Source organism: Zootoca vivipara, chromosome 15 (genome assembly GCF_965207765.1).
Source record: "Zootoca vivipara chromosome 15, rZooViv2.hap1.1, whole genome shotgun sequence".
NCBI classification, from domain to species: domain Eukaryota; kingdom Metazoa; phylum Chordata; class Lepidosauria; order Squamata; family Lacertidae; genus Zootoca; species Zootoca vivipara.
This window is the reverse complement of record NC_142598.1, coordinates 15,061,641-15,085,058: the sequence shown is the minus strand read 5'-3', so window position 1 is coordinate 15,085,058 and position 23,418 is coordinate 15,061,641. Positions and strand designations below refer to the sequence as shown.

Genomic DNA, 23,418 nt, shown 5'->3' with positions numbered 1-23,418 from the left:
ATTGCATAATTTAACTATGTACGTTTTAATGTTCGAATCAAATTGCCTTATTGTGTATTTTCATTTAATAATTAAATTACAGTTATTAACTTTTAATTAAATTAATAATTGTAACTAATTTATTATTTATTTTTGTTATGGTTTTTTTAAAAAATATTTTAACCCTTGTGCAATTGGTTTTTATACTTGAAAACTGCTTAGAAGCCTATTTTGGCATTAAGCAACACATAGATATAAAGGAATGGCAAAATTGCCAAGAACTTTTCTCGCATGTGCCCTGTTGAAATGAGCAAGTGCTATTCAAAAGCCATGCTATTGTGCAGCTCTTCAACAGGAAGTGCTCAGGATTCTTTGGGGGGGGGGTGCCCTAAGTTTGTAGTATTGTTAGTTTGTCAATGTAATTATTCACTTGTCAATGTCGCTATTATATTTCTCTAGGAACGATGGAGGTGTCAGACAGAAGCAAGGTTTCAGGCTACAGTACGCTCACTGATCCATCAGGTTATTCTGTAATCTGTGCTGAAGTTTACCCAGATTTCTCCACAACAGGTAAAGTATTTCAGCAGGCCACTTGGAAAAGGAAGTAATAAATTAGACGTGGCAACAAATAAAAGTTTTGCCAGCAGTTGAGAATTGGCAGGTTTGCATGCTGGCACAGTGATAGATGAGCAGACCTTTGTGATATTTGACTACCCCCAGGGAGGAGCCAAAGTTGAGCTGCTGTAGAAAACTAGAGACAGCACTTAGTGCTAGTTTCCTTTGGATGGTAAACCACTGGAGACTTGACGTGCCTTCATAATAATAATGATAATAATAATATTGTTATTTATACCCCGCCCATCTGGCTGGGTCTCCCCAGCCACTCTGGGCGGCTTCCAACAGAAAAATAGAACACAGTAATCTATTCAACATTGAAAGCCTCCCTGAACAGGGCTGCCTTCAGATGTCTTCTAAAAGTCTGGTAGTTGTTTTCCTTTTTGACATCTGTTGGGAGGGCGTTTCACAGGGCAGGCGCCACCACTGAGAAGGCCCTCTGCCTAGTTCCCTGCAACTTGGCTTCTCGCAACGAGGGAACCGCCAGAAGACCCTCGGTGCTGGACCTCAGTGTCCGGGCAGAATGATGGAGGTGGAGACGCTCCTTCAGGTATACTGAACCGAGGCCATTTAGGGCTTCAAAGGTCAGCACCAACACTTTGAATTGTGCTCGGAAACGTACTGGGAGCCAATGTAGATCTTTCAAGACCGGTGTTATGTGGTCTCAGCGGCCGCTCCCAGTCACCAGTCTAGCTGCCGCATTCTGGATTAGTTGTAGTTTCCGAGTCACCTTCAAAGGTAGCCCCATGTAGAGCGCATTGCAGTAGTCCAAGCGGGAGATAACTAGAGCATGCACCACTCTGGCTAGACAGTCTGCAGGCAGGTAGGGTCTCAGCCTGCGTACCAGGTGGAGCTGATAGACAGCTACCCTGGACACAGAATTGACCTGCGCCTCCATGGACAGCTGTGAGTCCAGAATGACTCCCAGGCTGCGCACCTGTTCCTTCAGGGGCACAGTTACCCCATTAAGAACCAGGGAATCCTCCACACCTGCCCGCCTCCTGTCCCCCACGAACAGTACTTCTGTCTTGTCAGGATTCAACCTCAATCTGTTAGCCGCCATCCATCCTCCAACCGCCTCCATGTACTCCATTTACTAATAGAAACATAACTCATTTACTAACTAACTCTTCCCAAAGGAACCCAGGGCCATCAAACAAACAAACAAACATTTAAAACAATCACCTCACAGTTAATTTCAAGGGTGCCAAGAATAGTGGATTTGAGCTATGAAATACCTGGTTGAGTAGGAACATTAAATTCCTCCAGAATGTTAATTATTTTATTAATTTTATTATTTGGACTCTGCCCCTCAAACATTAAAACCTTCCCTATACAGGGCTGCCCACATTCAGGGAGGGCATTCCATACAGAGGGAACTGCTACTAAGAATCTGCCTCTGAAACTTTTCTGAGATCCTCTAGAGCAGGCATGTCAAACCTGCGGCCCTCCAGATGTTTTGGACTACAATTCCCATCTTCCCCAACCACTGGTCCTGCTAGCTAGGGATCATGGGAGTTGTAGGCCAAAAACATCTGGAGGCCCAAGGTTTGACATGCCTGCTCTAGAGTGTTCTATATTTCTGAGATTAAAACGGCACAAATTTCTGAAACTAGGCCTTGAAGCACAAAAGTGTGTGCAACACTTCACAGGGTGATAGATGCCCAATCCTGGTACTTACAATTAGTTTACCTTTTACAAATATAACCTTTAAGTCTAAACGAATTGTTGTTTGCCCACAGTCCTTAAATTACAAAAACTTGTTGGTATCATAGAAAGATAGTTCAGAAAAACTATCAAAGGAGAAACTTGAAAAACCTGATTTGTGGAGCCAATGTTTACAGGCTAACAGCATTGCTTTTAAGAAAGGACATACAGGATTGCACTGGATGAGAGCTGTATAAATGCCAAGTATTCTTACTAGCTGTATAAATGCCAAGTATTCTTACTAGATCACTGCAGATGGTGACAGCAGTCACGAAATTAAAAGACGCCTGCTTCTTGGGAGAAAAGCAATGGCAAACCTAGACAGCATCTTAAAAAGCAGAGACATCACCTTGCCGACAAAGGTCCGTATAGTTAAAGCTATGGTTTTCCCAGTAGTGATGTATGGAAGTGAGAGCTGGACCATAAAGAAGGCTGATCGCCAAAGAATCGATGCTTTTGAATTATGGTGCTGGAGGAGACTCTTGAGAGTCCCATGGACTGCAAGAAGATCAAACCTATCCATTCTTAAGGAAATCAGCCCTGAGTGCTCCCTGGAAGGACAGATCGTGAAGCTGAGGCTCCAATACTTTGGCCACCTCATGAGAAGAATCCTTGGAAAAGACCCTGATGTTGGGAAAGATTGAGGGCACTAGGAGAAGGGGACGACAGAGGACAAGATGGTTGGACAGTGTTCTTGAAGCTACGAACATGAGTTTGACCAAACTGCGGGAGGCAGTGCAAGACAGGAGTGCCTGGCGTGCTATGGTCCATGGGGTCACGAAGAGTCGGACACGACTAAACGACTAAACAACAACAACAACATTCTTACTAGTAGCATGTTGTTTCAGGCTTATTTTTTCCAAAAACAAAAAAAACCAGTCATGCCTTCTGCAATTAGGACTGCTACTACTTTTGGATCAAGGGTTTTCTTCTTATGTTTTATTGCTTCATTTAGGTTTGTTTGTTTTTAAATGTATTCCAGTTCCCAGAAAAAAGACTATGAGAAAGTGAAAAAGACTATGAGAAAATGTAGGGAAGTGAGACCACCTTAGGTAGCTAATAATAAGGTGGGGGTGAAACTTAGGTTACTAAGAGCTGCAGGCAGTCCAAGATGGCTAATCCACTTTTAACGTCCAAGTAGATATTACAGCAAGCAAATCAGCATGCTTAAACCTATGTCTGTTCCAGTCACATGGAAAAGAGATGGAAGTTTGGTTTAAGGAGTGTAGGGATGCAGGGCCGTCTTAAGCGCCCCTGGCGCTGTGGTGCGCCGGATCTCTCCGGCGCCCTCCCGCCCCGTTTCCCAGCGCGGTGGGCGGACGGGCGCAGCACACTGCGCGGCGGGCAGGCAGGCACAGCACGATCTCTCCGGCGCCCTCCTGCCCCGTTTCCCAGCGCGGTGGGCGCAGCTGCGCGGCGGACTGGCCGGCCAGCGGGCGGGCGCAGCTCGCGGCGCCCTCCTGGCGGGCCGGCGCCATGGTGCCCTGCGCCACCCAGCCTACACGTAGGGCCGGCCCTGTAGGGATGGCGGGATGATACACTGTCACTTCCATCCGTGTCTTACCTTCCCTAAGTTTATCCCCTTAGTCTTAGACACTTTGTCCTTAGGTACCAAAAGTAAGACTGGCTTGCAGAAATGTACCTCGAACCTGAGGCTATAGGAAAGTAAGCAGTTCCTGCACAAGAGCCACAGGCTCCCCTAATCCACGTTCCCCTTTTGTTCTACAAATTTGGCCCCATGTACCTATCCTTTCCTTTGTTTGTGATTGGGCCTTTCTTTATTCATGGTCAGGACACACCTTGGTTTAAACCAGCGTTTCTCAACCACTGTTCCGTGGCACACTAGTGTGCCGCGAGACGCTGGCTGGTGTGCCGCGACGTGCGGCGACGAGAAGGGCGATTTGCATTGTCACGTGCCTGGCAGCCGCCAATAGACAACGCTGACCCGCCGGAAAGCAATATTTCTCCTCCTCTTTCCCAAAGCTCAGTGCAAACGAGCCTGGCAGCCGCCAATACACACCGCTGACCCGCCGGAAAGCAATATTTGGCAAGTGTTTCTTACAGTCATAATTATAATATAGGGCGGCACAGAGTTAAATTTTTTAACTTTTTTAATGGTGGTGTGCCTCGTGATTTTTTTCACGGAACAAGTGTGCCGTGGCCCAAAAAAGGTTGAGAAACACTGGTTTAAACAAATGGGTATGCTGATATACCACATCTAGTTTGGCCCCGAAACAAACCTAAGATAGGGGACACCTCCCAGAAAGGGTTGTTGGAATTTGAGCAGATATATCAGGGGTCAACAACCTTTTTTCAGCAGGGGGTCGGTCCACTGTCCCTCAGACCTTGGGGGGGCGGACTATTTTTTTGGGGGGGGGGGTGAACGAATTCCTATGCCCCACAAATAACCCAGCCATGCATTTTAAATAAAATCACACATTCTACTCATGTAAAAACATGCTGATTCCCAGACCATCCATGGGCCGGATTTAGAAGGCGATTGGGCCGGATCCGGCCCCTGGGCCTTAGGCTGCCTACCCGAGATATACGGATGCATGCCATGAATGCATTTCAGAAAAGAAAAGCTAATAGCTCTCAATGAATTGCGCAAGAACTGTAGAAGTGGACTCGTGCAAACTCTGCAGTCAGCCTTGGAACTCTCTTAATTTTCAACAGAAATGGCTGAGAGTAGATTGGAGATTGTCTTTGAGCCAAAACTCCAGTCTCTTCTGGTGGATGCAGCAGGATCCCCAAGGAAAGAGAAGGTGAAATTGCCTGTGTCCATACTGAGAGACAAGACACACTCTGTACCCAGACGAAAGGTAAGAAAGTTGATCTTCCACTGTTCCACCATTTCTATACCCTAACCATGAATACAAACTGTAGAAGTACAACTTCTTTCTTGAAACCTTTTTTTTCTTAAGATGCATCAGCTGCTGTTATACTGATGTAATAGTGCTTAGAAACCTGCACAATCCATTTAACCCAAGACAACGGTGAGACAAAATGAAAAGTGGCTCTATTGCGCTACATTTAGCATATTAAAAAAATGACGGTCTACCTCCAGCCTTGCATTGGCCATTGAGAAATGCCAGAGCCAAGCAGAAGCAGAGGGAGGCTGCACAGTTCAGTGGCAGCTCACACATTTTGATCTCTGCTATTTCCATCTCCAGTTAAAAGATCTTGGGTAATTGGGTTGGGAAAGACTCCTCTCTGCAAGAGATGTCGGAAAGCTATTGACGACTCTAGGCTGGAAGGATTATTGCCTGGCTCAGTATAAGGTGCATCATGTTTTCATAGATGGTCACTCTGTGTGAGTGGTTGATGGGAATTTGTTGTAACCTCTAGTTCCCCACTCGCCCCAAAACTGAAGGGCTGATTTTGCACAAGTTTCCCCGTGCTGAAGTCAATACGATTGGACTTTTTCCTTTGCATCTGTATGTGATGACAAATCAGCCTTATGAACGGTTCTGTGCATTTCCACATGACATGACATCAGTTCTAGGTCAGCCATTGTACATCCGCTTAAACATTCAACTTTTGCTATTTCTACCCAACAAAAATTGCCATATTGCTTGGACTATGTTAGGGACTAGGGCTGGGCCCGATGGGAGTAGAGCTGGCATTGGCTGTGTTCCATGTGCGAAGGCCACTGTATTTCTTGCAAACCTCTTAGAGCAGGGGTTCCCAACAAAATTTTCTCGAGGACCCCTCATCGAGCCGCTATTGTGACAAGGACCCCCATTAATTCCTAATCCTAAAATTAAAAAGTGAGAGCCAAATTCAGAGTCTTTTTATATTTTATATTTATATGTTTTTTACAGTTACAACAGAGTACTCCATCAGTATACAGTTAGTTTCAATTTTCAGTTCTTAATGAGATGAGTTAAATCTGTCCTTTGAGTCCATTATTTCTGAAATATTAGGTTCCAAACTTGAAACTTTCACTCTGAAATCCAACCGCATGTCGAGCCGATTCCTATATTTGTTTTTCATGAAACACATGGAAGAAAATGCTTGCTTTGTTTACAAACACTACTGTTTTGCAAAGAGGCAGCGCGCGCCAGGGAGGAGGGAGGGGAATGGAGAAGACAGGGTACCTGCGCAGTAGCGCACAAATGAAGCCGACGCGCGCAAAGCATCTTGGGGAGGTGAGCGTTAGTAGAATGCGCGCGCTGCCTCTTTGCAAAACAGTAGTGTTTGTAAAGCGCCACCTAACGGCATACAGCAGAACTACTGCCTCTATCTAATTCTAGTTTTGCGCTAGACTCTGCTCATGCAGGAAGCGGCCAAAACAAAAAATCTGTTATCATACGAAATATATTTAATATATTTTTTATTCTAATAGCATCTTGCGGACCCCTCTGGCATAGCTCGCGGACCCCTGGGGGTCCCCGGACCACCTGTTGGGAACCACTGTCTTAGAGGATTTATTACAGTTAAGCAGTTTACACATTTTGTTGACTAAATAAATACTGGGTTCCCCAAGAGGCAATACGCAACATCAGGTATTATATCTTGCAAAGAGTCCAAGATGGTGGCCATCACCCAGAGACCCAAACCAATTGCCAGCATAGCTTCTATAATCAGTTCTGCTGCCCACCACCACTGGGTAATATCTCACCCTATTCTTTGACTGAAGCAATTGACTGGCAGGAGCAGCAAGCAAAGCATCTGTGCCCTGTGGAGACTCTGGGGAGGTAACAGTGCTAGGCAGGGGTCCAGGTTGGCACTGGGCAGAGTACCACTGGCAGGCGCCCATCAGTGTCTGACACTGGTTGTGTTAGGCATCTGAGTTAGGGGTTCTGGGCACAGAGCTCCAGTCTACTGCGAAGCGTACGAGTTCACTGCTGTGAATGGATTGCTTGATAATGGGTCATTTTTCTCATGCCGGCTTGCCTTCCAATTAGGAGTATGTTTGGCCTCCCTAATCAGTGCTTCTCATTCATGCAGGGTGAAGATCCCGTTTCTGGCAAAGTTCACACATGCTCTGCTTCAGCAGCTTCACAGCAAATGTCAGGCTTTCTTCTCATCCCACCTAAGGTGTCATTTGGGGTGCTCAAGGAGGGCTGCACTTACAAAACCATAGTAGTCTTGAAGAACATCGGGATGAATTTCTGCAGGTTGGCATATTTATTTATTTGAAGCACCATGTTTGTTTCCTTGCTCCTACATGTTCGGCAAGACTTCCACAAAATGCTAAAGGGGTGCAGAGAAATCTTGGCAATTGTGAAAAAAGCAAGAGGTTCTACGTTTCTGCTATTTTCTTACTTCTCAACCAACAGGCTAGCTAACTTTGTTTCTTGGCAGGTTTCGGGTGAAACAACCACCACCCCGTACTGGATTGCGAGTGTGCTACACCCCAGGGCCTGTAAGTTATGGGGTGTTTGGCTTGTCATGTGTTTTTTAATGTGCTGGGGTCCTCCATGTTTCAAGATGTTGCTTAGGAGGGAGGAGTTTCCAATATTGCAGTGGCAGAAGCTTTCTATAAAAGGCATTAGAAGCTATGAACTGAATCTCAGTTTCAGCTCTCCTAATCCTGACAAATCTCAATTTATCACATGAGGCAGGCGCACATGGTCATCCCCCCAAGTGCTTTCTCCAGTTGCTTTTCCTGCCTTGCCTGGGAAGAGCAGCTCTTTCAGCTCTCTTGCTTAAGATTTTTCTGAACTCCTGCCTGCTCCACTTCCCGCTCTTCTAAATCTGCAGCTCTTTATTTTCCTTCTCTGTTAAAAAGAAAGAAAAAATGAATTTTATTTTCTGAAGCTTAACCACCCCCCACACTCCAGCGACAATGAGAAACATCATTTGGTTTTTAAAAGGCCGCTAAGCCAAAATACATTCCAACTGTCTGATCTAAGGACAGTCCTCAGAATAATTTATCCAAAGGGACTTCCGGTATGCTACTGCCCATTCTTCTACACTACAGCAAACAGTGAAGAGCACACATCCTTTTTTTTTGGAAAAGGTGCATTTGAATTCTCTGCACACAGCTTGTTGCTCACATTGGGAGCCACTTGCTCTATAGTAAGGGTGGTAAAGAGGATTCTATTGGAGGTGTAATATCCTGTTTTGTAACATCTATGCATCTCGCTATGAGGCTGCACCATCTTGAATGTTGTAGGCGAGGTTCTCCCATTCCTCATCCATTGTTCCCCTGGTCCTTGTTCACCTTTTGGTAGAGCAAACAACCCTCAAAGTGAGTCCAACTAATCGGGGGTACTTTCCGCTTCATCCCCTCCCTTTTTTTTTACTGTTAAGTGTTTTCTGGTGTCTTCCTGCATGATGCGAGAAAAACCATTCATGAAGAGGTTTAGCGTTGCTCAATTTTAATGATCCTTTTTTATAGGTAGCTTCTGGATTGCAAACAGATTTGGAAGTCGATATTTATGCTATGGCTATTGGCGTAGAAGGCAGTGAGGGAGCGGGTGAAGTTTCGCATCGGATCGAAATTTACACAGAAACAGAAACTCTCTTCCTACCTGTGGAAGCAAATATCCTTTATTGCTTTTCTGTGCAGGACAAACTGGTGGCCTTTACTGCACAGATGGCCACAGAACGCCCCCGGCCCCACACTTTGAGCAAGTTACTTTATTTTGAAGACGTGAGTCCCTTAAAATGCTTTTGGAGAAAGATGTTTATTATTGACATCTGTCTCTCTCGGGAGACAATGGAAGAGTGTGCCTTTGGGGGTAAACTCCAACCATTGGAGAAGTTTACACAACCCAGATTGTTTCGAAATGTTGTTTTAATGTTTGGGAATAGAAATTATATAAAGGCTAAATGTTTAGAGCTTTTTACAGGGCCATCCTGTGGTCCCACTGCCCTTTCAGCCAGAAATATTCTCCTTAACATTGGCTGAGCGTAGTTGGAATCCTATATGCTCTGAACAGCAGCTTTGAAAAAAACAGTATCAATTTAAGCAGTCTACCACCACTAGGGACAGTCTGTCCAACTGTAAAATGGCTTTTGATCTTAAGGTTCTTCTGATGTTGTAAAGACTTCTTTGTAAGGTTCTCCTGGAAATGACTCAAAGTGATTTACAAACACAATAGAAAAGAATAAAACCAATGACAGGAACAGTAGAAATCTCCACCCATGCAACTCCCTCCCATTAGTTCTCGTCCTGTTTTCTGCTCCATCTTCTGTGTGGCAGCCTTTCAGATATTTGAAGGCCACTGCCATATGCTTGCTTAGTTAACTACTAGATACCAATGAGGAATAGGGTGGCACCTCTGCCCCTTCCACCATTTGTAGGAACTTAGGAAGCTGCTAATCATTGAAGCTTCTCTTCATCATCCAGCGAAAGAGTAAGTTTGGAGAGAACCCAACTTCATATCTCAGATGTGAGCTAAACCCTACTTAAATAACACCAGCTCTTGTCTCCTGAATCAGCCTGCTCCCATAGCTTCATTAACTATGAACCCTGAAAATTGGGGTCCCTTTCAAAGCTTTGACAAAGTTTTGCAACGAATGTATCCATTACTCGGTTTGGGGGGGAGCTGCAAAACTATGGCACAGGTTTGCAGGGGATCCCAAATTTGGGGGTTCATAGTTAATGGAGCTTGCTCCCATCTCTGTTCTTTACTAGTTTCACAATGCTTTTTTTTGTCACCAGAAGTGGAAGTGCAATCCGGAACCTAAATGCCAAAGCAGTCCTCTGCTGGTTAGAAGAGATGCTCTTTATATATATTAACAGGGCACACAAAAGTGCTTCACAAATCAACATCCATCCTTAACATGCCTTTCACCAGTCTTAACAAGCAACATCTATGACAGCAGACCTCCCAACTATCCTCAAGGGGGGAAGGCTGCTACCACTCAGCTGGTTTCAGAAAGTCCAACCTCTCATTTTAGAGTTATACTACCCCACAAGCTGCCTGGTTAACGTAAGTAATTCAATTGCATTTAAGCGTGGAAACTCCGTTTGAACAGTATGTACTTTCTGATAACTGATTCCTACCACACGGTGGAGACCTCAGTGCATCTTGCAAAATTGAAGATCCTGAAATTTATAACGCACTGGCTCTTTTGTATAGCTTCCTTGCCAATTGTATGGAGGCCGCGGCATTGGTGTCATAGTCCAAAATAGTTTCATGGCACTGCCTACCTCACCATTAAGACAATAGGTCAAGGATTACTGGTATAGCAATAATTTGAAAGATGGGGGTAGGAGAGCACAGGAGCAGCTTTAGCGGAGGTTGCATCCATTCTGGAAACAAGTGGAAGATAAACCTATTACCCCTTTTCTTCCTGCCAGGGCTCCTCCATTAAACCCTTGTGGTTGAGGAGGAACTGCTGTCAACACTTATTGCTGAATTTGACTCCTAAAGCAGATTCAGCTGGTCTGCTACTGATCAATTGCAGTGTTCCCCTCTAAATTAGGGGTGAGCAACCATTTTGTCCCCAAGCAACAGTGAGCGAGTGCTCAGGGGCCATATGCCAGTGACCTGGGCATATGCACACAGGGCTTTTAAAGACTCTCTCCACTTCAACAGGGAGAGATTATTATTATTATTATTACTATTATTACCCCAGCCACTCTGGGCGGCTTCCAACAAAATATTAATACAGTAGTCCAAACATTAAAAGCTTCCCTAAACAGGGCTGTCTTCAGATGTCTTCTAAAAGTCTGCTAGTTATTGTTCTCTTTGACATCTGGTGGGAGGGCGTTCCACAGGGCAGGTGCCACTTCCGAGAAGGCTTTCTGCCTGGTTCCCTGTAACTTGGCTTCTCGCAGCGAGGGAACCGCCAGAAGGCCCTCGGCGTTGGACCTCGCCTACTGCAGCAGGATTTATGGAGGAAGGCCCACACCATGGCTCTCCCGGAGTGCCTCCGCTCCCTGTCACATCCACGCTCCCCTCTGCCTGCCAGTTGCTTGGTAGGCTGGGAGGGATGCTGTTTACATTCAGAGAGGGATGGCTCTGTCTCAGCATGCTCCTCACAGCCTGCCCTAAAGCTGTTTGGCAAGCTGAGAGAAATGTGATTTGCTTCTGAAGTGGGGAGGGGAGCGCTAGGTAAAATTCAGCAAGGGGATGAATTCAGCGGCAGGAGGGTGACTTGGCCACCTGCAGTGGGCCACATGGAGGTTATCCACAAGTGCTCTTAAGATTAGTGAAATAAGCACAAAAAGGCAGTTTTTGAAATTTTCAGTTTTCTTGGTTTCAGACTCATTTCTCAGTGGGCAGAATTTTCTCCTTGGTGATCAAACTGTCACGTTGCCCTGTGCTGGAATTTCAATGCTGCAACAAGGACTGCAATGAAGTTTGTAACACAACCCGGCTATCTTTAAACTTCACATTGTTGCTGTTTTTCAAAACAGACCATGGAAGGCTTGGAATGGTGATGATAACATCACGACAGCCCTACAATGATAAAATTATCTAGCAGCAATATCATCTTGATGTTTCTGAAATATAAAAATTTCCCATCAATACTTCAGTGGTGTTCACCTGCTACATTAGCTTATTAATATATATTTAGGCATCAACGTTTAACAATAAAATTTAGTTCCTCGTCATTGTGGTTCTCTGATTGGGACTCTGACAATATTTTATTTAACAGTGGAACTGGGAAATGAGCTTTCCACTCCATTTGTGCTACCAAGCAGTTTTACTGGAGAGAAATACCTATGCAGTTAGACTAATTGCCAGATTCAGTTGCTGTTTTAAGATAAGACATGAAGCAAAAGGATGGGGAAATTAAAAACCAAATGCTCTATGAAGGGAATCCTGCCCATTCTTTCCCAGTGAGGAAGAGAACCTTCCACTCTCAGGTTGACATTTGTTGTTTAGTCGTGTCCGACTCTTCGTGACCCCGAGTTGACATTAGTGGGCTATATTGAGTGATGTCTCATTAATATTTTTGTTGCTGATGGGGCACATATATCTGTTAACTACTGTAAAGGTAGAAGATTTAAATGTAACTTACAGTACAATCCTCTATATCTACTTTGAAGCAAACTATCTTGAGTTCAGTGGGGTTAACTATGAAATTCTATAAAAAGTCCCATGTAATTGTGTGCCTCCTCCTTTCAGGGGCGTAGGAAGATAAGGGTGGTGGGGCACCCCGAGTGGCGGGCTCCAAGGGGTGCCCGCCCCGCCCCCAAAACACATGCCCCCCGGAACGCATGCCCCATCCCTCCGGAAGGCGTGCCCCGCCCCCAGAACGGGCACCAGACCTGCCCCCGGTGCCAGAGCATGAAGCTCCGCCACTGCCTTCTTTAACCTCTGGTGGTGTTTTTGAGTGCCCTAGCTTGGATAAAGAAACTGGCATGCGAAAGCATTTCACGTTTGTAGAAATGAGCTTCAAGCTTCTAAATTCTGCCAGTTCATCTCAGACTTACACACCATGCATGAATAACCTTCACCACCATAATCTGATAGACACTCTCAGAAAAACCCCTTGACATGCAGCACAAGCACCCAGCCCCAGCCCCATAAAGCTGGTTCATAGGCAGCACAGCACCAGGCTGGCAACCCTTGAACTAAACCAAAGTGAGCCAAGTGTGAGTAGTGGATAAGTTTGCTTCTATGAACAAATTAATACACACCTCTGCAGTTTATTCAAAAGCAGACAATGCAAAATGTCTTGAACACCTGAGACACATTGATAATGACAAAGGGAGGGATATTACTTATTTCCCTTAGACCTTTCAATCCTGTAGCCAACTTGGTTTAAGAGCTAACACAATAATTTAGCTATTGGTTTGCATTTGGAATGTGGCCGTATTGGAGCATCTAAACAAGGTCTAAGCATCCCTTCTCAGAAAAGGCACCGCCACATTGCTTGATGGATACGTTCAGTGGATAAGTACATGCACCATTTGAGGGCTTTTAAAATTTCCGCAACTCTTTAGTGAACTTTAGTGCAGAAAAACTTCAAAGGAAACAAGCCAAACCCCACAGATAGTACATTTTGCTTCACTCAACACATCTGCACCAAAATTTGACAGTGGTGGAGGAATGCGGTTGCAAACTGGCAAAAAATACTGGTCCACTTGAGTGAGGGCAGGGAGTACTGTCCTTATGATTTAAACTTGGTGATGACTCATTCCCAAATCCAATTGGCTGTGTGATGTGAGGTCACTATGCTGATGGGGAGGAAGAGAGGTCTGTTTAAAAGGTGCCAAGGCCACAGATCAGGGAAAGAAGCAGCTGCTAACAGCAGGTGAAATATAAGCTGGGGAGGGGGGGCCAGTGTTTTGATCCCTCTGTGACCCAGCCCTTTTGATTTGTGAGTGACAATTTGACGCAGCTCGGGTTAAGCTTCCACAAAACCTCACACCCCTCTGTGCTGGAGACAACAAACCCGCCTTCTCCTGGAGCAACAAATCCAAAATGCCCCAATTAGACCATTGCAAGAACCATCTTCTGTTTCTTCTTTCTCTTCCTTTTTTTCTCCTCAAATCGGTCAGTAGCATCAGCAAAAAAAGTCACTTCATCTTTGGCTTCTATTTCTTTCTTTAGAAACTGCAGGCCGGCCATATTAAATCCCAGCACATCCTAAAGACAGAACATAAGTATACCTACGTAAGAAGCAGGAAGAGGGCAGACATGGAATACTTTTGCCATCACTTGCCAACTTCAGTGGTTCTTTCCCTACTGTTCTAATACCAAACTATGTCAGAGACACTGGGCAGGATTCAGCTAATGAACCCTGTTAGCTGAAGTCCCTGCAAGGACTTCCATTTGCATGATGAGGCTTCCCCTCTCTTCCTCCCCCCACGCCATGCCCCCACAAAATTGGCTCGGTGCGAGAACACTTCCAGAAAAGTGCATGGAAGAACAGGGGATCATTCTGTCTAGGAAGTCAAAAATCTTGCTCTGATAGAACGATCAGCATAGCATAGTGTTCATTTCCTCCAGTGTCTCAGTAATCTTCACAGCTACCCAATAAAATATTCCAACTTTATCCTCCTTTAACTGCTGGTGGGCCCCTAAATCTGGAAAAAGTAATAGGCCAGCAAGGCTGAAGTGAGATTTCCCAGCTCACATGCTTAACCCTGCTCTGTTATATATGGGCAAAGAGATGCACATGTTACTGTCGCAACACAGATATTCCTGAAACAGCCTTCACAACCAGTGCTTGCTAAAATTATTCATCCCAATCACATTGATAATTTTTCTATGTTCCTGGCAGAGGGAAAGGTATGGATTGTGATGGAAACAGTAAACAGCAAATACTTTCAATCAGGGTGGTCCTCCTCACCACAATCACGAGCCTCCCTGCTTCTCTCCATCTGAGTGAACTATGGAAGCAGTAGCTGTGCTAATGGTGTCACGGGGAAATTCCTTGCAAATGTTCCTGCCAAGACAAAGACTGCTTGCCACGGAAGCCTTTTGCAGTGATGTCCCCAATACGACCATATGCTCTGACCCCCATGATTAAGCTCGTCACATTGCTAGCACAGCTGAACAGACCCAATAAACTAAATAGGAAAATGGTACAAGATTGATCTGTAATGATGCAATTATTATAATAAATGTAAATTTCAAATACGAAGATTCATAATTAGATGTTTATGGCACTGTATGTGTGATAGCCAGAACTTGGTTGCTGTCCCACGCCATTACTGACACCGGAAGAGGGATCAAGAGGCAGTACAGCTTGGGTAAAGCAGAGGAGCATCCAAAATTTGTACCCTTTACACACACTACCCATAGATTGTGTAAATTCCCTATAGGTGCGCACACTTACTTACCCTCACTTGGCTAACTTTAGAGATGGTGGTTTTCTTCAGGTTCTCCATCACATTAACAAGAAGCTGATTGGTTGTGATCCGTCCAAAGTGTATCCTAGGGATGGAGTGGGGAGAGAACCCAAAACACTGTCAGACTGCCAAGTTTTGGTTTCCAGACTAATCCATAAGATCTACTCTTTTCTGGCCTCCTGGTTGATTACGAGGTGCCCAGGATCCACCCTTCAATTTGAAGTGTGTTACATTGGTAAAGTAAAACAGAAAGTGGGGGCAGTCATGTTTCCATTGAATTGTCATGTTGCTTGGTGGTGGGTGGGAGGAATATTCACTGTTGCAGTGTTGGATCTCATTATATCTGGTCACGGTAAAAAACCAGATCCCCCCAAAGAGGAGAGATTAGGAGAAGCCACAAGCAGACCATGGGGTAGAGAGAAGCAGACACACACACACCCCAAAAGGAGAGGAGGAAACGAAGCAAGAACATGCATCTAGAAAGGAAAAGGGATTAAAAACAAGCACAGAGCCACCCGGAGAGAAGGAACACACACTCTTTCCATTTATTTTTGGTCAGACCACTCTTCCTCCTCCTCCTTTCTCTCTCTCTGCTTTTCCTCCTGGTCACTCTGCTTTCTAAGTCAGTGCCAAGCTCAACCTATAAAACTAGACATTTGAAAGAGGAAGTGGGAGTGAGCAACATGCTTTCCATTTTCTTTCTCAACTCTGTAGTTTTCCAGGCAGAATTTGCTCCCTTCCCACTCCAAAGAGAGGAGAAAAGGTTAACTCCTGGCAAAGTAGGCAGGAGAGGAGTACAAAGGCTTCATACGGGTGGCAGGAGAGCTATTCACAGATGCTGCTGCACTCAGAGGCACCATGTTGTAGACGCCAAGTTTGATGATTAAGTGACATATCTGATTGAGAAATACAGAGCTTATGAAAGACCCTTTAAACTTCCTGGGCATTCTCCTAAGGCTATCATGATGCCTCGATTTGCAGGGGAGGGGGAAGAAAACTGAGAGGTAGCAGAGCAATTCACACTGAAGTCTGGTTTTGCCAAGACCAGACCTAAACAGAGACTATGATGACTTCTTCTTGTACAAGGGCTGAAGCAGAATTAAGGAACATGCTGCTATCTGGCAACTCAGTTTACTGTCCATCTGGAAATCACTATTTGAAATAAGTGATAGAGAAAGCCTCTTAAAAGACAGCTCTGCCTGAGGGGTTGAAAAGGCAATGGTTTGTCATACTTGCCTTTTAATAAAGTTAATGCCACTGGAAGCATTGAGAAAGCCTATGTTTTAAGAATAAAATGAAGTCTCTATGGCACCATAGGGACGCAGATGGCGCTGTGGGTTAAACCACAGAGCCTAGGGCTTGCTGATCAGAAGGTCAGCGGTTCGAATCCCTGCGACGGGGTGAGCTCCCGTTGCTCGGTCCCAGCTCCTGCCAACCTAGCAGTTCAAAAGCACATCAAAGTGCAAGTAGATAAAGAGGGACCGCTCCAAGCGTTTCCGTGTGCTGCTCTGGTTCGCCAGAAGTGGCTTTGTCATGCTGCCCACATGACCCGGAAGCTGTACACCAGCTCCCTTGGCCAATAACGTGAGATGAGCACCGCAACCCCAGAGTCAGTCACGACTGGACCTAATGGTCAGGGGTCCCTTTACCTTTACCTATGGCACCATAGAGCTCATTCGCCTTTTGGTCAGAACCATTCATGTGCAGGCTCACATCAAGGCGCAGAGCTAGACATGACCAGCTTCAAAGCCAGGAAGCTTCCCTGCATTCTTTTCAGCTGTGGGGTTTACCTGAGAAGGAACAGGAGAGCTCGGCATAGCAGTTCTACCTCTGAACCCAACTGGAGGTGTTGATTGAAGAGCTCAAGGAGATCAGGCACATATGAAAAGGGCAGCACCAGCAGAGATTCTTCCAATTCACTGCGGTGAAGAGAGGAGAGTAAGGCATCCTCACACCCCAGGCGTCAAGGAAGGCTGGGCAATTTCAGGTTTCAACATTTCAATGTATCACCAGCTAAACATTGCGATACAATGATACATCACGATGTTGAAAAGGAAGGAACATCGGACCAGGCCCTGCCAGGCACTCGGGTGAAACTGCCACCACTCCCACTGCCACCAGCACCCAGCACAAGGAGAAAGGAGACAGCCCACCTGCTCAACCAGAGGAGAAAGGTAAGGTGTCGGCTGGCCAGCAAGCCCCACATGCGATATACCGCTGGGTCAAAACACTATGGCAATCTGACCCTCAAACCGATCCTGGATGATGTATCAATACATTGCCCAGGCCTAGCATCAAGCTATAATAGCAAGCCATTATCAGTGGGATGCCTCTAACACAGGGGGACCCAACTTATCATACCAAGTGAGCCACAAGAGTACTTTGACACAGAACCCATGGGCTGCACACTGCCTTGTCATGCAGGAGGGGGAAGCACTGGGCTTTGGGAAGGAGGCACAAGGCTCTGGCAGGTCCTAGAGTCCTCCCACCTCCTTCCCAAAGCTGGGAAAGTGCAAACTAGGCTTTGGGAAGGAGTCAGGAGAACTTTAGGATGCTGTCAGAGCCCTCATGCCTCCTTCCCGAAGTCCAGCGCCTCACTTGCCTGGCTTTGGGGACATAGTGTAAGGGTTGGGGGGTTGTTAAATGTTTTCAAGGGCTGCCCAAAAAAGGACTTGAGGGAGTAATTGGACTGCACATTGAACCACCCTTCTCTAGCACAAAAGTGGCAGGGCAACAGCTTCCACCATAGCAAAGCAAGGCTTTTTCAACAGTTGCTTGGCACTGTTACTGCCTGCTTTCCCAGGAAAAACTTCATGTGACCGATCAGCAAAGCAGGGATCATCTGGATGGAATGAGGCTTAAATGTCAACTCTTGCAATTTCTAGCCACAGCTCTGCCAGGACACAAACTTCCCGCCATTCCATAACAAGACTTGCTGCAGAAAGTTCACTAACCGTTTTGCAAAGAAGTTGTAAGCAATGTTGAATACACTCACAAGTGCCAACCTCACGATACCTGTTTCCCAATGGGAAAGGACCAGAGCTCAGTGGTAGAACCTTTGCTTTGCACACAGGTTCAAGTCCCTGGCAACTCTATGATTCCTGCCTGGATCCTAAATAACTGCTGCTGCCAGTCAGGGTAGCCAGTACTGAGCTAAGTGAGTCAATGGTTGGACAAAGTGCTAGGCAGTTTCCTATGTTCCCAAAGCCTGCACATATGCCTGCTATCTCCAGTCAAAAGCACTCTGGTAGCAGAGTACTGACTTTGGTCCTCACTACCATGCACTATGAACACTAAAGAACTTACGACCCCAATGGTCAAGGTCTCTGTATACCGTAAATCTTCAGAATCTGCAGGTCTTATATTCCAGATTCAAGTACTCAAATACTCAAATTCAAATACCTTCTCACAGCAAGCTGTGTTAACACATAAAAACATAGAGCCGTAAAGCTGGAAGGAACCTTGAGGGTCATCTGGTCCAACCCCCTACAATGCAGGAATCTCAACTAGATCATCCATGACAGATGGCCATCCAACCTCTGCTTAAAAACCTCCCAGGAAATAGGAAGTAACTACTTTGATGTTTCATGAATGTGCATACATCCTAAGCCCAGAGAACGTAGAACTTTGGTGTAACCATCTTATTCCAACCTCAGCTCCTCCTTCAGTCAAATCTATCAGCCCATTCACAATACTCTGAAGCAGCTTCCTGGTACTCACCTTGACTTAACCTTCTTGAGGACATCCAGTACGTACGCAGAAGGCTGCAAGAAAAGGGCAAGTGTGGATTTCATTGCTAGCTGAAATTTCTTATGGAAAAAATCTGTATCTCAGTTCCAGTAAGCATAAATGGCTTACTATGAATTTCACTGGAGAGCCAATTTCTCTGGCTCTACAAAGAACTCCTACCCCACATCCCACTCAGTGTTGAAAAGTTTGGCCTGCAAACCAATGTCAATGTCTCGGTTTCTTAAGACAATTATTTTTTATTGAAACAGGCAGCAGCAGAATAATAGACTAAGTCAAACTAATCAAAACACACATACCCCAACCCATGACAACTCCCCACTTCCCCTCAATAGCACTGCACACAATCCGGAACACAAGAATGCCAGGAAAAGGCAGCTTAACATTCCACATGTCTCAAAATTCCAGAAAGCGGCCACACACTTCACTTACCGAAATATTGCCATATGCCTGGAGAATTGGGTTTACTGGAAGAGGAACCTGCAGAAATAAAGCAGGTTGCAAGTCAGGCACATGTCTCTGTAGAAAGGCATAATGGTACTGTTATATTTATTTTATTGAAATGCAGGGGTTTGGGTATGTTATTATGTTTGCTCTTATTCTGCTTTGTTATTATGAAATTGGTACTATGTTATTATTTTGCTATGTTATTATAAAGCTCCTTTTGTAGTGTTTGTTTGAAAAGTATTTCTGTTTCCTTTCTTGTAAGCCACTTTGAGCACTTTAATTTATTTTTTGGGTGGAAAAGCAGCATACATATAAAATGAATAAGTGAATTGCACATCACATCGTGAGATCACACAAATCTACTACCCTTTTTCATCTCCTTCCCTTTGATTTTTTAAAAGTGTTGTGAGAAAGAAACTGGCATCACACTGTGCTGAACAGACCACAACTCCTTCCCACCTCTTTTCCTGCCGCTATACAGATCACTTTATGCTGTTCCAGCTTGTCTGTTTCTTCTCTGTACAGCTCAATGGCTTCCATGATCCGTTCAGCCTACAAACACAAAAATTGCACATTAGCAGCACAACAAAAGGAAGGTGCAGTTATAATGCGGAGTAGATAGTTGAACATCCATTTGATTATGCACAAGAGGGTGGAACAATCAAACACATTTGCACCTGGTGAGACGACCGAGGCCCTGCCTGTGCACTGTCTCGCCAGAGTGGTACATGCTCTGCTTATCTCCCGCTTGAACTACTGCAACGCACTCACCTTTGAAGGTGACTCAGAAACTACAGCTAATCCAGAATGTGGCTGCCAGATTGTTGAGTGGGAGCAGCCGCCGGGACCGTGTAGCACCAACCATAGAGGATCTACATTGGCTCCCAGTACGTTTCCGACCACAATTCAAAGTGTTGGTGCTGAACTTTAAAGCCCTAAATAGCTGCATACATGAAGAGCATCTCCACCCCCATCGTTCAGCCCAGACACTGAGATCCCACTCCAAGGATCTTCTGGCAGCTCCCTCACTGCAACAAGTGGAGGTTACAGGAAGCCAGGCAGAAGGCCTTCTTGGTAGTAGCGCCCGTCCTATGGAATGCCCTCCCACCAGATGTCAGGGAAATCAACCTTTTGACTTTTAGAAGACATCTGAAGGCAGCCCTGTATAGTGAAGCTTTAAATGTTTGATGTTTTATTGTGAATATTTGGGAGCCGCTCAGAATAGCTGGGGCAACCCAGTCAGATGGGCAGCATATTAAATAATGGAATTTCTTCTTTTGATCCTCAAGGTGGTTGTTGGGGGGTGGCAGACTGTTGTAACCCCCCCTGTGCCCACTCCACCTCATGGCTCTAAGTGGCACTGAAACAAGAGGGCATGCAAAATGCAGCTGAGAAAGTGCTGCCTTTTCTCCCACAGCTGTAGAACTGCTAGAAAAATAAGTCTGGTGATCATCAAGTGGAGTTCTGCAAAGGTCAGCAATACATCTCTGTCGCAGAAGACATGACTTGCATGTTATGGGCAATTTCCATCTCTCACTGAAGAGGTCGATGAAGCCTAATTCAGTTTAAAAGCTGTGCTTCCTTAAGAGACACTCCCTAGCACTAACATGTAACCAGAAATTTAAACAGAACACTCCAAACTAGAGTCATCTTTTTTCCCTAATGAGTGCCCCGCATTAAGGAACCTGGAGGGTCAAACTTACTGCCTTGACAGTTTCAATGGTCTTCTTTCCTGCCAACCCAGCCTCTCCCCGAGTCTCCCCAGGAACCTGAAAAGAAACAAACAAACAAAGGTGTCACAGCCTCTGCAACATCACGATGGCCAAAGCAGTTTTATCTCCAGTTTGCCTCAGAACAGTTGTATAGGTCTGTTTGAATGGTAACGGAACAGGAATGGTTAACCAGTCTCAATTTTCTCTAACAGTAAGGACAGTGCAAAGCCAAGCTGGTGCAAAACACATTGCTCTGCTTTCCTTTGGACCACATCAGTGAAGCTGAGAGGGGTGGTCTTGTCATCTGGGCAGCCCAGGACCGCCATACACACTACCCAGGCTTGTGCCCCAGGGAGGGCACTTCAGTGCTGCTAATGCAGCAAAAGCAACACGGGAGGCAGCATTTACAAGTTACTGGTTGTTGAAACTACAGCAGATGCTGTGATTCTTCAGTGGTTTGACTTCACCCCACAATGTGTCTCTCAATGCCAACAACACAGTGCCAATATGTCTCCCTGTTTTATTAGCAGGGAAGAAATTATGAACCAAGTGACACAAGGCATATAAAACAGCAACAGGTCTGCTATGGTAAAATTATGAGCTGCTGTTGCTTCCAGACTGAAGTGGGTAGGTATCTGCTTGTACTGGGGGTTACTACTGAGGGCAAGTCTCTCGTTTTATTTTACAAGATTTGTATACCGCTTAGTTGACAAAGACCACCAAAGCAGTTTACATTTTGCTCTTTTTGTGTATGTTCTTCCACTACAGAAACACCAGAATGTCGTTGCACTGAAGCATAGCTGACCCTGTCTGGGCAATGCTGAATTCTGCTAAATGCAGTTTCATTTCCTTGCATATTTCATCAACTGAACTGTTGGATTAACAACTAATATCTATTTAATTTGTTTAGAAATGTTAAGATCTCACTTAGAACCAAATATAGGGTTTTAGTTAACTATAATTCAGAGTAGACCCACTGAAGTTTTGGGACCTGAGTAAAAGTTAGTTGAATACACTCCTCAAAAAATCTTCAAACAGTTAGCTTTCCAGCATACCTGCTTCTTCGGTTCTGAAATAATTGTGGTATTGTTTCCAGTGGGAAACTGCTCTCCTACCTCACTCAAGCAGGAGGAGAGCAAATGACATGGTCCAGAAAAGGAGGCGCATGAAGCTTGCTTTCCCCTTCCCCTGGGACTGCAAAACTAGGGGAGGCACATTCTGGCCTCTACCATCTAGCAGGGGCCACTGGAAGGCTGCACTACCTGCCTTCCTGGAAAAACACCAACTTGATCCCATCCATCATTCAATGAAGAAGCAGATACTCTAATGCTTGCATTCCTTCTGTATTACAATTGTGAGCCTGCAAGCAAGGACTGTCCAATATGTGTGCAGTGATGCTCAGAACATTTCAGGTGCTTTGTAAGTGGTAAGCCAAAATGCATGTGATGGTTTTCTGGAAAGCAGATTAAGTGAAAATTCTGGCACAAACTAAAACTGAATGCCATTTTAGTTACCAGAGCAAGTGTTCAAGTTATCTCCAAGCTCAATCGAATCGGTAACCCAAAACATGCATTTGAAAAGTCGAGCACAAACACAGCCAATAAATGTGAGCTGACATATTTTACATCCCCCAATGCACTGAAATGTCTGGACTTTCCACTGTCGCTGGAGAATCACATCTTGAGACTCCCAGGAAACTTCACTGCTTGACTTGGGAGCAAGAACATTTGAATGTGCAAACATATATTACTTACCACAGGCTGGTCTTCCTTTGCTACACTGTCTTCATACTCCATTTCTCTTTGCTGCAGAGGAAAACAATTCAGTTATTTACCGTGTTTCCCCTTTTTTAAGACACCGTCTTATACCTTTTTTTCCTCAAAAAAACACACGGTGTCTTATTTTCAGGGGATGTCTTTTTTATTATTCTTATTGCAGTACCTTACAGCTGTTCTTGGTAATATATGGGAAGCCAGAGCAGGTGGAGAGCATGCAACACTGTCCAGGACAGGGGTCAGCAAACTTTTAATGTGGGGGGCCAGTTCACTGTCCCTCAGAATTTGTGGCGGGCTAGACCGTGCGCGCGTGCACACACACACACACATACGCCCATGCCTTCCTTCCCTCCCCGCGTTCAGATGGAGCAGGCTGGGCTGAGGAGGGGGCACCCTGTCAGCGCTGGGTCTCGGCTTGTGCTGAGGGGCCGCAGCCACCCTGCCAGGAAGGGCCCCTACCCCGGGGTGTCCATGACCATGCTGCTAAAGTGCCACCGCCAAGCAGCACAGAGGAGTCCTCCTCCTCCTCCTCCCTCCTTGCAGGCTCTCTGCTTCCGCGGCGCTGCTGGGCTCTCCGAGCGCTCTGCGCTGCAGCAGCCGCCAGTTCTGGGCTGCAGGGAGAGCAGGCAGGGCGTGTGCGTGCAGGAATCAATGCACTCCCATCTGCGGCACGTGAAAATGGCCCGGGAGGGCCACCTCCGCCACCTCTGCTGCCAGGTCAGGT

General features: G+C 45.5%; 2 protein-coding genes across 3 annotated transcripts in view; one reads left to right on the top strand and one right to left on the bottom strand.

The window, feature by feature from the left end:
- The window catches only part of SPAG17 (sperm associated antigen 17), an 88,092-nt gene extending 76,271 nt beyond the window's left edge, over window positions 1-11,821 (top strand). For both annotated transcript variants that reach the window (XM_088658775.1, XM_060268869.2), the window contains 7 exons: window positions 439-549; window positions 4,978-5,123; window positions 7,255-7,424; window positions 7,612-7,672; window positions 8,651-8,795; window positions 10,053-10,190; window positions 11,470-11,821. In XM_088658775.1, the coding sequence (XP_088514901.1) occupies window positions 439-549; window positions 4,978-5,123; window positions 7,255-7,424; window positions 7,612-7,672; window positions 8,651-8,795; window positions 10,053-10,189 (770 nt within the window). In that variant the 3' untranslated portion in view covers window position 10,190; window positions 11,470-11,821. The remainder of the gene's footprint in view (window positions 1-438; window positions 550-4,977; window positions 5,124-7,254; window positions 7,425-7,611; window positions 7,673-8,650; window positions 8,796-10,052; window positions 10,191-11,469) is intronic.
- Window positions 11,822-12,842: 1,021 nt separating this feature from the next.
- Window positions 12,843-23,418, bottom strand: part of WDR3 (WD repeat domain 3) — a 28,787-nt gene continuing 18,211 nt past the window's right edge. The window contains exons 20-27 of the mRNA XM_035140766.3: window positions 22,674-22,724; window positions 20,911-20,976; window positions 19,667-19,759; window positions 19,193-19,240; window positions 18,734-18,777; window positions 16,804-16,932; window positions 15,005-15,098; window positions 12,843-13,805 (exon numbers count right to left, since the gene is read on the bottom strand). Of these exons, the coding sequence (XP_034996657.2) occupies window positions 13,650-13,805; window positions 15,005-15,098; window positions 16,804-16,932; window positions 18,734-18,777; window positions 19,193-19,240; window positions 19,667-19,759; window positions 20,911-20,976; window positions 22,674-22,724 (681 nt within the window). The 3' untranslated portion in view covers window positions 12,843-13,649. The remainder of the gene's footprint in view (window positions 13,806-15,004; window positions 15,099-16,803; window positions 16,933-18,733; window positions 18,778-19,192; window positions 19,241-19,666; window positions 19,760-20,910; window positions 20,977-22,673; window positions 22,725-23,418) is intronic.